The sequence below is a fragment of the Fukomys damarensis genome, unplaced genomic scaffold, assembly GCF_012274545.1.
Source record: "Fukomys damarensis isolate Sample0158 unplaced genomic scaffold, DMR_v1.0_HiC HiC_scaffold_24, whole genome shotgun sequence".
In the NCBI taxonomy this organism is placed as follows: Eukaryota; Metazoa; Chordata; class Mammalia; order Rodentia; family Bathyergidae; genus Fukomys; species Fukomys damarensis.
This window is the reverse complement of record NW_022900936.1, coordinates 514039-525768: the sequence shown is the minus strand read 5'-3', so window position 1 is coordinate 525768 and position 11730 is coordinate 514039. Positions and strand designations below refer to the sequence as shown.

At 43.8% G+C, this 11730-nt stretch overlaps 2 protein-coding genes across 8 annotated transcripts in view; one reads left to right on the top strand and one right to left on the bottom strand.

The window, feature by feature from the left end:
- Mcm3ap (minichromosome maintenance complex component 3 associated protein) overlaps positions 1-9937 on the bottom strand; it is a 53927-nt gene extending 43990 nt beyond the window's left edge. Inside the window, exons 1-7 of one of the 5 annotated variants that reach the window (XM_010636364.3) lie at positions 9858-9937; positions 7960-9272; positions 7297-7517; positions 5693-5771; positions 5336-5480; positions 3611-3813; positions 1899-2038 (exon numbers count right to left, since the gene is read on the bottom strand). In XM_010636364.3, coding sequence (XP_010634666.1) covers positions 1899-2038; positions 3611-3813; positions 5336-5480; positions 5693-5771; positions 7297-7517; positions 7960-9166 — 1995 coding nt within the window. In that variant the 5' untranslated portion in view covers positions 9167-9272; positions 9858-9937. Of the gene's footprint in view, positions 1-1898; positions 2039-3610; positions 3814-5335; positions 5481-5692; positions 5772-7296; positions 7518-7959; positions 9273-9702 lie in introns of all 5 variants that reach the window. The other 4 variants (XM_010636363.3, XM_010636362.3, XM_010636365.3 and 1 more) reach the window with 4 other exon arrangements.
- A 181-nt stretch (positions 9938-10118) lies between these two features.
- Positions 10119-11730, top strand: part of Ybey (ybeY metalloendoribonuclease) — a 21468-nt gene continuing 19856 nt past the window's right edge. For all 3 annotated transcript variants that reach the window (XM_010636368.2, XM_010636369.3, XM_010636367.3), the window contains exons 1-3: positions 10119-10172; positions 10748-11000; positions 11357-11485. In XM_010636368.2, coding sequence (XP_010634670.1) covers positions 10791-11000; positions 11357-11485 — 339 coding nt within the window. In that variant the 5' untranslated portion in view covers positions 10119-10172; positions 10748-10790. The remainder of the gene's footprint in view (positions 10173-10747; positions 11001-11356; positions 11486-11730) is intronic.

The window sequence follows — 11730 nt, the reverse complement described above, 5'->3', positions numbered from 1 at the left end:
AAGTAGAGATTGACCGAAAAAAAAAAAAAAAAAAAAAAAAAAAAAAAAAAAAAAATTAAAGACAACCAGGTGTGGTGGTACATGTGTGTAATCCCAGCTACTCAGGAGGCAGAGACAGGAGGATTGCAACTTGGAGAATACCCTGGGCAACTTACCAAGACCCTATCTCAAAATTTAAAATTAAGTACCACCAAAAACAAATATTTTAAAGAGAAAATGAAACTTTATTTTGGGAAATATGACAAGGTGTTGCTATAAGAGGTTTTTAACAAATTTGTCATACAAGAAGAAATTTAAGGGAAGACACACTTGCCTGGCTGCAAAGTACCAAGTAAAGGACTTTCAAAAAGTGCAGCCATGCTCACGTGCCAAGTCAAGACCACAGAGGCCAGAAATAACACGGAGAGGCAGTGAGAAGCAGGAAAAGTAATGGGGCTAACTGCACACAGGCCTGGACCTGCACCTGGACCTGTGCGAGAAGGCACATAGACACTGGGAGAAGCAGATACCCAAGGGCTGTACCCTAAGCATCTGCTATCTCAGGGCAGGGTCCTGGGCCTCCACGGCGACATCCACTGCTAGGCTGAGGACCCTACATCAGGCAAAACCACCAGTCAAGCAGAGAATCAGCTCAAAAATAAGACTGAAGAGCCAAAGGATCTATGGGGTGAGATTTCTGGGGAGATCACTTGGAACATAAATTGATACATATTCAGGACAAGGCAGACTCCATGATTCAACAATAACTCAATACTTCAGATTAACCCCAGCACTGGGAGGCTGAGGCAGGAAGACGGCTGCAAGTTTGAGGCCTCCCTTGGCTACACAGTGAATTTGAGGCTATCTGAACCACAAAGTGAGACCCTGTCTCAAAAAAAACCCTTCAGACCCAACTAAAGAAAATGATCAAAATATCACAGAAGTACAACACAAAGATGTCAAACAATATTAATTAAAAATAAAAACAACAGGGCCAGGGATTTAGCTCATTGGCATCAGGCCTGCCTTGCAAGCACAAGGTCCTAAATTCAATCCCCAGTACCAAAAAAACCAAAACAACAACAACAAAAACAAGGGGCCAGGGATTTAGCTCAGTGGCCACTGCCTGTCAAGGTCCTAAATTCAATCCCCAGTACCAAAAAAACCAAAACAACAACAACAAAAACAAGGGGCCAGGGATTTAGCTCAGTGGTTCCACTGCCTGCCTTGCAAGTGCAAGGACCTGAGTTCAATCCCCAGTAACAAAATGAATAAATAAATAAAATAAAAATAAAAAATTAGAAATAGCCTGTTCCCTGTTTTGACAGAGCTACATAATCAAATATATGCTTTATTTAGAAATACTTGAGTTTATTGTGACAAGATAAACTGAATGTAGAATATAATCTCTTACGTGCAGAACATAAACACAGAAAAGGACAGGAATTGTAAAAAGGGAAAAGAAATTACATAGCTTTCATTGATTTTTAAACCTACATCTAAAGCCAGGAGTGGTGGCACATACCTATAATCCCAACTCTCTGGGAGGCTGAAGCAAAAAAAGATCCCAAGTTTAAGCCCAGCCTGGGCAACTTAGTGAGACTCTATCTCAAAATTTAAAAAAAAATAGCTGGAGATTTAGTTCACTGCAAAGGCCTTGGATTTAGTGCCCAAAATCATTTAAAAAAAGAATAACCCTATAGCTATACCTTATCACATATAATTACCATGTGGTGCAGTTAGACACAAAAATCACTAAGCAAACATGGGCCCTACAAAGCAGCTCAATGTGACTGTTAATAGTAAATAACTGCCACCCTCCAAAGACAGCAAACAATCAAAGAGTCCACATCCCCCCTTCCCCAACCTGCACACCCCACCTTCAAACCCCCCAGTAGTGGGGAGACCCAGTGTCCCACCTGGTCAGTCCCTGGGACCACCTCAAACACACTTAGCTGGCTCCGGGTCTCCCGCATGTACCGCTCCTTTTCAGGACACATGTCAGGGCACGTGCCAACAAAAGTCCTTGCTTTGTCCAGGTCGGTCCTCTTCACCCGAGCTACGTGATGTCATGTGAAGGATAAGGAAGAACCACACGGTAAATGAGAATTCACAGAAGGCATTTACATAATAATGATAAAACAAAAAATAAAATTTTAAAAGTCACACAAAAACTTCAAAGGAAAATAATTATTTTTAAAACTCAAGAGCCGGGAGGGGCTGGCAATTTGGCTCAGTGTATCTGCCCACCTGACTTGCAAGGTGATCCCTGGCACCAAAAAAAAAAAAACTCAGAGCCGGGCATGGTAGCACATGCCTATAATCCCAGCCCTCGGGAGGCTGCGGCAGGAGGATCACTGTGAGTTTGAGACCAGCCTGGGCTACATAGTGAGTTCCAGGTCAGTCTCAACTACATAGTGAGACCCTGTCTCAAAAAACCAAAAATCAATCAATCAATAAATAAATAAATAATAAATAAAACAACGATTTGTGTACTATTCCATCAGTCAACGAGCTTGATTAAGGCTCAAACACCATTGAGGCCACCCTTCTCCAACAGATGCCCTCCCTTAAAGTTGAGTACATAATCTGGGTCCTGTAACTCCCACAACTATCCCAGGGACAACCATGATCCAGGATGTCACCAAAAATAGAAACTTGTTAACAACAAATACGCAAAATATACTGGTATTCCACAGAATTCTGTCTCTGTATTCAGAATTACATATTGAAAGTTAGCTAGGTCCTGACCTGAATTAAGTACCCCACTGTTATTACCCACAGAATTAAAGATACAAATCTCTAAATAAAATGGAATGCAACAGCTTCATAACTCAAAATGTTCAACCTTATTTTTATTTTTTAAATTCCAATACCTAGTAATAATTTTATTTGGAATATAAAAATCACCACATCATATTACAAATAATACATGACAACAGCTTCTGTTACAAATTTAAACACTGTGATTATTCCATTATTCACAGGTTTTAAAAAAGGAAACTTCTAGCCAGGCGTGGTGGTGCATGCCTGTAATCCCAGCACTCGGGAGGCTGAGGCAGGAGGATCGCTATGAGTTTGAGACCAACCTGGGCTACACAGTGAGTTCCAGTTCAGTTTCAATTACATAGTGAAACCCTGTCTCAAAAAAACAGAAAGAAAGAAAGAAAAAGAAAAACTCCTACAGATGACATGTAAGAAAAAAAATTACAAAAAAAGAAAAAAATTACCGAGAGTAAATGTGTTTCTTTTTGGGTCACTGTATGTATTTTAATGTTAAATAGATTATCTTTAGAAGGTAAAACAGTCAGTTCAGCACTCCAGAGGTGCAACAATGTCTGAGATGGAGCACACCTTCTCCCCATCTACCAACAACCAGCATGAGCAGTTCATCTGCACCCGCCCCCAACTGCACATATACACAGGCAAATGCATTCATTCACACAGGTATAAACACAGTATTCACCCCAGGAATACTGGCTGACGATAATCAGAGCTGGCACATCAGAGCCCCAAGGCTGAACAGCAGTAGACCCCTTGGAAAGGGGTCACTCCCTCCCCAGTTGCTCCCCCAAGAGCAATTCACCACAACCTTGCCAGGCTCTGGAACCTCTGCCAATAAGTGCTGTACCTTGCCGCATGATTCGGTCTCTTTGGTCGAGCAGGCGATACTTCTCCTCAGACGTCTCGGCCACAGTGCCTATTAGGGCACTGAGTGATGACACGCACAGCCCAAGGCCCTCAGAGCACTCAGACCCAGTGTCAAAAGCGTCTACTTCAAACTGATGAGCCTTCAGAAGACTTGGCTTTTTCACTGGAGAGCTATAGGGAAAACTACACATCAAGGGCCTTGATATCATTTCCATTTCCAGACCTCTGAAGCTAGTATAAGCATCGAAATTAAAGAGCCAGTGATTTAGCTAAGTGCTGCTATGCCTGCCTGGCCAAGAGCAAGGTCCTGAGTTCAACTCTCATTGGGGGGAGGGAGGAATCAAGCACTGAAACAAATCTTGATAAAGTTGGTGATGAGAAAAGAAAGAAACAAACAAAACTTTCCTTTTAAAATGAAAAAAAACCCTGGAATGGCTATAATCCTATGCCTATAATCCTAACGACTTGGAAAGCTGAAGCAAGAGGATCAAAAGTTTAAGCCCAACCTGGACAATTTAGTGAGACCCTATCTCAAAATAAAATAAAAAAGGCCTGGGTCTAGAGCTCAGGGGCAAAGGACTTGCCTAGCATGTGCAGTCCCTAGGTTCAATCCCTAGTACCACAAAAATAATAGTAATACTAATAATAAATAAAATGAAAAAGAAGCCAGGCATGTTCCTATGTGCTTACAGTCCCAGACACTCAGAAGGCTGCAGCAAAATCACTCAAGCCCAAGAATTCAAGGACAGCCTGGGAAACATGGTAAGACTGTCATCTAAAGAAACAAAGAAAAAAGAAAAGGGTTTTTTTTTTGTTGTTTACTGTTTTTTAAAAATAATTTTAAAATATTTCAGTTTTTTTAAAAAGATGATCTTGTTTAAACAGCTAAGATACATATTTATAAACTTCTATCTCAAAGAAACTAAATTTATTATGGGAAAAGCACTTTAATAGTATGAGGAATACTTTACCTAACACCTGACTTTATTTTGGCAGAATGCTGTACTAAGGACTGGATCCTCTCTCAACTTCCCAGTACCTAATGGTTTCCAGCATTCTCTGAACTGCAATGTGGAAGTGGCTGTTAAGAGCGGTTGAGTGGCAGGAATACTAAATGCAGTTATTACAGCCATTTAGATTATTAAGGGGAAAAGTTACCACATACGCATTAACCTGTCAGGTGCAACTGCAAGCACCTTCATGAGACCAGGGACTGAGACAAGAAAGGAGCCCCACCTCCAGTGAGCTCCCACGGTACAGGCAGCCTTGAGTGCAGCAGAACTCTGCTGTCCCAGTGAGCAGCCTCCTAAGAACTGAGCCCCAGCTGTGTCCTAAAGGATCAGCCAGCAACAGGAGCTGTGATGAGCTTCTTCCAGAGAAAATGACCAGATGACTTTAAAAAACTCAGCTCCAGCACAACATGAGAACAGGACCAGAAAGGACCAGGCCTGCAGCTGCTCAGTACTAGCCAGAAAACTCTCACTCTCAAGTCTCCAGCCAGGATTCTCAGCCCCACCCACCTCTCACAATCCTGCTATCAGACTGCCTCCATCCAAGGACCCCTCCCATCCAACCCCAGCAGGCAACGAGCTCCTGTCATCTCCCACCCTCCATGATACCTCACTTCCCAAATCAGGTATCACTACGTGGTCCCACTTCCGATCTGTCCTTCCTGGATATGGTCAACAGGAAAGATCAGTCCCACCTTTTATTCAGGAGGCCACCAGCTGCAGCCCTTACTGTGGCCTTGCCAAGAGGGGAGTGCTGAAAGGGTACATCCTCTGGGCTCTGGCAGTCTTCACCATCCCCAGATTTCTTCTCCTTTGGGGAAAAGGGTTTCTTACTGGGACCTGCAACACCGAATAGAGCTTATGCTGCTATAGGCCTGACACTGGACTGCCAGTTTCTTCTGGACAAAATAATATCAACACAGGAAGGTAACTATGAGACACAAGGACCCACTCAGATCCAGCCTCCCCACTGGCCCTGGGAAAAGGATGCACACTCGCGCCCAACTTCATACACAGAGTATTAGACTAGGAAAGAATCATTGAAAACTCACTTATTTTCTTCTTGTGCCAAAAGATAGCCACATCCTTATGCAAACTTTTCCCCTTCTTCCTAGCCAGGGCTGCAGATGCCTAAAAAACAGTCCATGCCCAAGTATGAAGACAGCAGGAAGCCAAAGAACATGAAAATGAAAGTGCAAATGCAGCAAGAACAGGCCACTCAAAAATAAAAAGGAGGGCCAGGGATTTAGCTCAGTGACACCACACCTGTCCTTCAGGTACATGATCCTGAGTTCTCTCCCTAGTACCCAAAAGAAACAAATAAAGAAATACATAGGAGCTGCTCTTCTCTGTGCCATAGTGACATTGCCTCCTGCCACACTACGTGTTCTGCTCACACTGTCTTCCTCCAGCACGGCAGCCATAGCCCTCCTCCCCTGTGCTACTTCACAAGCAGGTAGTGCTCTTCTCCTTTTCAGAACTAACAACTGTGCAGTGATAGAACCCATGAACTTGGGCCGGGGATTTGGCTCAGTGGTTCCACCGCCTGCCTTGCAAGCTCAAGGGCCGGAGTTTGATCCTTGGTACAAAAACAAAAAAAAAACAAAAAAAAACATGAACTTGCTTGGCCTCTGGGTTTCAGTGAGATGAATCTCACTACCTGACTTCATATACAGAAACAGAAAGCCTGCCAAGTCTCACTTAAGCACAAAAGGAAGCTACAAAGTGATACACGTGGGATACCATTTATCACAAAATCAACTACATATTGTAAAGGCATAGATCCACTTCTATCTACAAAAATATTTACCATCCTAGGTAACCAGGGCCACTCCAGAATGACAGAAGAGACAGAAGGATCACTGTTCAGTTCAAGGCTAACCTGGGCTACATGAGTTCAAGGCCAATCTGAATTACAGAATGAGACCCTGTTTCTAAATAAATAAATAAATAGTTATATAAAAACATACTTTCAAGTGGGGCATGGTGGCGCATGCCTGTAATCCCAGCACTCGGGAGGCTGAGGCAGGAGGATCGCTGTGAGTTTGAGACCAGCCTGGGCTACATAGTGAATTCCAGGTCACTCTCAACTATATAGTAAGACCCTGTCTCAAAAAACCAAAAAAACCATGCTTTCTACTTTATAAATTCTTATTGAATTTGATTTTTTCCATAAGAATAGCTTAAAAAATAGATATCAAGCTGCTTAATATGAGCAGTACATGTATACATGCACCCTACAACCAATATACACATTCAAAGTCAGGCTGCAAAGCCATCCAGTCAGGGGAGAGGATTATGAGGAATTTCACTTTTGCTTCACAGTATCTGTAAGTTTACAGTGATCATTACTATGATAATATTTTTAAAAACAAAACAGAAAATGTAAATTTGGTAAGTGCTGAATGGGTTATAGAACCACTCCCAAGACTTCTGGAGAAATCAGACCTTAAAGCTTCCCTAGAGCACTATGTTCTGCAGACTGCATGCCTTTCATGATTCCAAATTAGGAAATAAACATTGCTATCCCAGCATAAGCTAGAAACGAGACATTTTAATGCTTCTCTTATACTCAAGGGACTGGCAAATGAAAAAAAATAGGTTTAAAAGAGACAAAGTCCAAAAGTGAGTAACGTACAAGGTTAGGAATACTCACATGATCAAAAAAATGCACCACTGCAAGCTTTTTGCTGCGTCTGGTGAAGATACGCTGCACTTTAGCAATTTTGCTGAAGTAGTTCTCTAAGGTAGTCCTGTCATTCAGGTAGTCCGGGATGTTCTTGCACTGGATCGCTGTGACTTCTGTGGGAGACAAACGCCCAAGACTGTCTGTGCTCTCACTTCTTTTACTCTGGTGCACAGGCATTCCCCTTAGATCTAGGGTTTGAGAGAACAGGAGACATAAACCCATCATGTGTGACACTTTTCATACTACAGGAGGCACCAACTGTGTAAAAGCAAAGCAAGTTTCCCATGGATGTAAGGCCTATTCCAAGGTTCTATGTTAGGGTCCCTAACACTAACAGGGAACTTACTAGAAAAATCAAGGTGGATGAGTGTGTTGGTCCATGTCTCTATAATACTAGCACTCTAGAAGGTTGAGGCAAGAGAATGACAAGTTCAAACACACCTTGGGCAACTTAGTGAGCTACTGTCTCAAAATGAAAAATAAAATATTAAAAAAGGGCTGGGGATACAGCTTAGTGCAAGTTCAACCCCTGTACAGCAAAACTGAAAGAAAAATCAACTAAACTCCCAGGAAATTTAGTGAGCACCAACTAGCAGAATGTACTCTGTATTGTATATTTTTTGAACTCACCTTCTTTTTTATCTCTGCTTTCAGTTTCTTCCTCTTTATTCACACCAGGAAGCCGGGAAGGTGCAAGGACAGACTGACCACCTCCTGAGATAGCTATGTGGTCACTTTCCCCAGACTCAACAAAGCCACTTTCCTTTTTAGATTCCTTATTGCCCAGGCGCCCTACTTCTTTATTGCTTTTGAAGACGTCTTGTATTGTTCGACCAAACAAAGTACCTCCCCGGGGTCGATTCAGACGGACAGGTCGTTTATCCGGAGGATGATCCCCTCTAGACAGGGGATCTGAGTCTTCTGCTGCCTCATACCCATGTCTCCTCGGGGAGCAATCTTGGTCCTCTTTCCTTTTCAGTCCTTTCATGAGGCCAGGAAGCGGCTCCATCTGGGAAACAGCCTCTTCACACCCTTGTCGAATACTTGATTTATTAACTGAGAAGGGTTCCCCCAAAGACCCAGAAGATACAGGAAAACTACTGAAGTTACTATTACAGCTTCCAAATACCGACTTAAGTCCTCTCTTTTCTTCCTCTACATTTTGGTTTGACAAAGAAGGGTTAAAGGGAGAAGATGAATTATTACTGTTAACTGGTTTTGAAAAGATAAAACCTGAACTACTTGTCACCTGGGAAAAAGAAAAAGGAGTTGGACCTCCAGGTCCACTATTAATTGAGGGGGGAAATGTGAAAAACCCAGTAGTAACTTGGCTCTGGGTTTTCTCTGGCTCAGACTCAGTCCCCAATATTGGTCTGAATACTGCATTTTCCAGAGGTTTAAAGCTGAATTCTGTTTTCCCAAAACCAGAGTTCACTACTTCTCCAGCTTCTGATCCATACGTAGTAGTAGTTGAGAAAACCCCAATGCTGGTAGGTGATTTAAAACTAAATCCTGGGTTTCCAGGCACAGATGAACTTGAAGGCCCAGAAGTAGCTACAAAGGGAGGAGCTCGTTCAAGTCCAGAAAAGAGTCCAGAACTTGAGGTCTGGGTGAGTCCAAATGTTTGCCCTGAAGAATGACTTATTCCAGAAGGTGCTCCAAAGCTGGGTACTTGGGAAAATCCGGGACTCTTTCCAGTCAGTGTATTATTTTGTCCAAAAAGTGATGGCTGACCAAATCGAAATGGGGGCTTAGACTGAAACGTCCCTGCTATACTACTAGAAGATGCTGCAAAAGCACTGGACTGTTGCCCACTGAAAGGGTTCACTGGGTTCATCTTTGATTGGATTATTAGAAAGCAATAAATACCATATGTACAGAGTCAGTCTTCTTCCCTAAACAGTCTGTTTCACTAGGGAGCTCCCCTTCATCTTCAGGATAAGCTGAAAGACAGAAATCCAGGACATCACAATATGTTTTTCTAGGGACTAAGAACAGTCTTGACTTACACACCATAAATTTTTTTTTTTTTTTTTTTGAGGCAGGGTCTATGTGGTTGGGGCTGGTCTTGAACCCGGCCTGCAGCGATCCTGTCTCAGTCTCCCAAGTGCTGGGATTACAGGCCTGCACCAGCTCAAAAGATAATTATTCAAAAGGCGGCAACGCAAAGGTGTAAGCAACTTTATATGGTGAACTATCACTCTGCCTTTCCCCCCCAACCCTCAGAAAGGAACCTGTTGGCGCTCACAAAATAGTTATCATACAGAGATTTAAAACCTGATCATCTGAGACTAAAATGAAAACCCAAATCATCTGAGTTAATAAATTCACGAGAAATCGCCCTTGGTAATAGGAATGGACGCCGTTACTTACACCTTTCTACTTACAGAGGGGCCTTCGAAGACTCCCCGGTCTCCGCGACCAGAGAACACACTTTAACCTCTGCACCGTTACTGCCCCCCGCCCCTATCTAATTCTTCTCAGAGCAATCGGAGCACGAAACACCTTCTCCCGGCCAAGAAACTGACATTTTTTTTTTTAATTCCGGCTACTGCCGGAGGCTGGCTCGGGCTAGGAGCGGCCTGGCGGTGCGGCCGGGGTTGAGGCCACCACCGCGGCCGGGTCTGCGCTGGCCGCCCTCCGTCTCCTCCGCCTGCCTCCTGCGTAGGTCCTCGGCACCTGGGACGCCCGGACGATGCTTCGTTACGCGCGGCGGGCAGAAAATCACGGAGGAAAACAAACACAGCGGGCGGAAAACGCTGCGGACTGACTTCCTGCTTCTAGGGCCGCCGAGTTCAAGCTGCGCTCCGCGACTTCCGGTCTGCTGCACAACTTCCGGCCCGGTAAGTAAGTGGCTGGTTCCTTCTCCTGCGTGAGCTGGTGCTGAGAACCCGTAATCTCCACACCCCGTCCCGTTCCTCAGCGCTGTGCGACCCCGCGCAGTTTCTCCAGCTAGTCAGGACCACTCCTCCGCAGGCCGTTTCCTGGGGCTGTTGTTGGTGTTGCTTTGTTTTTGTACAGGAGATGGAACCCAGGGGCCCTGCACTACTGAGCTCCATCCTCGGCACCTTTGTTTGTTTGTTTACTTATTCGCAATGCTAGGATTGAACCCAGGGTCTTCACAGTGCGCCACACCCCTGGCGCTTTAAAAAAACAAAACGTGGAGACAGGATCTCGCTAATTGGTCCGGACTGGTCTCGAAATTTTGATTCTCCTACCCCACCCCGAATTGCAGGAATCAGGCATGTGCCACCAAGCAGGGCTATATACCTCATTCTTATATCTTCTTGTGGTGAATGTAAATTCCCCTAAATTAATCAACAAATTCCGTCAAATAAAGTGATTTGGTTTTAGTATATGTAATCTTACAGAATCTACCACTTTCTGGTACTGATGATCACTTCAACTTTAACCACAGGTTCCATACAAACAATTTTAAAGGGCTTGATGTTCTTCCTGAAATGAGTTTGGTGATTAGAAATCTGCAACGTGTGGTCCCCATTAGGAGAGTGCCACTTCGAAGGAATGTGGAGATTGTACGGAATATTTTAGGAGTGGAGAAATTTGACCTGGGGATCGTCTGTCTTGACAACAAGAATATTCAGCACATTAACGGAATGTACAGACAAAAAAATGTCCCAACCGATGTGCTTTCTTTTCCATTTCATGAGGTAAAAGATATTCTTCCTCTTGTCTAGCTTGCCTTCCTGAATACATTTTGTGTCTTATTTTGTTCAAAATTAACAGAGAGACAGAAATACAAAATTGTGTTGCTGTACTGATTTAACTCTGAAGAAACAGGGGCAGGGTGATTCCACCTTGGGAGGGATGAAAGAAATAGAAAGTGACTCATTTGACAGGGTAGAAGCATTTGAGATTGTTGGTGTATGTGGTGGCTGTGCAGCCTGTCCCCAGCGGCGCTCACTAGTCATACTAAAGCATGCTGCCTAGGACTCTGAGCCATATCCTTATGGTTGGGTTGCTGTTCCCAGAGTGGTATATTCTAAGTCTGTTTCCTCATTTTTAGAATCTGAAAGCAGGTGAAATTCCCCAGCCTGGATTTCCAGATGACTATAACTTGGGAGACATTTTCCTAGGAGTGGAGTATATCTTCCAGGAGTGCAAAGAAAATGAAGATTACTATGACATTCTGACTGTAAGTAGAGACGCTAAAATCATATCCTGGCTCATGAAACTCCTACCATCCACCGGGTTTAGGAAAGAGGCCAGTCTGTGCACACCAAGTGCCCCAGGTACTCCAGGGTTGCAACAGGAGAACTCACAGGCAGAGAGGAGTACCTAGGCTTGTGGAAAAACAGGGGTCCCAGGAGCCCTCTCAAATCATTCACGGTGGGCTGGGGATTTAGCTCAGCAGTTCGGTGGCCTGCCTTGCCAGCGCAA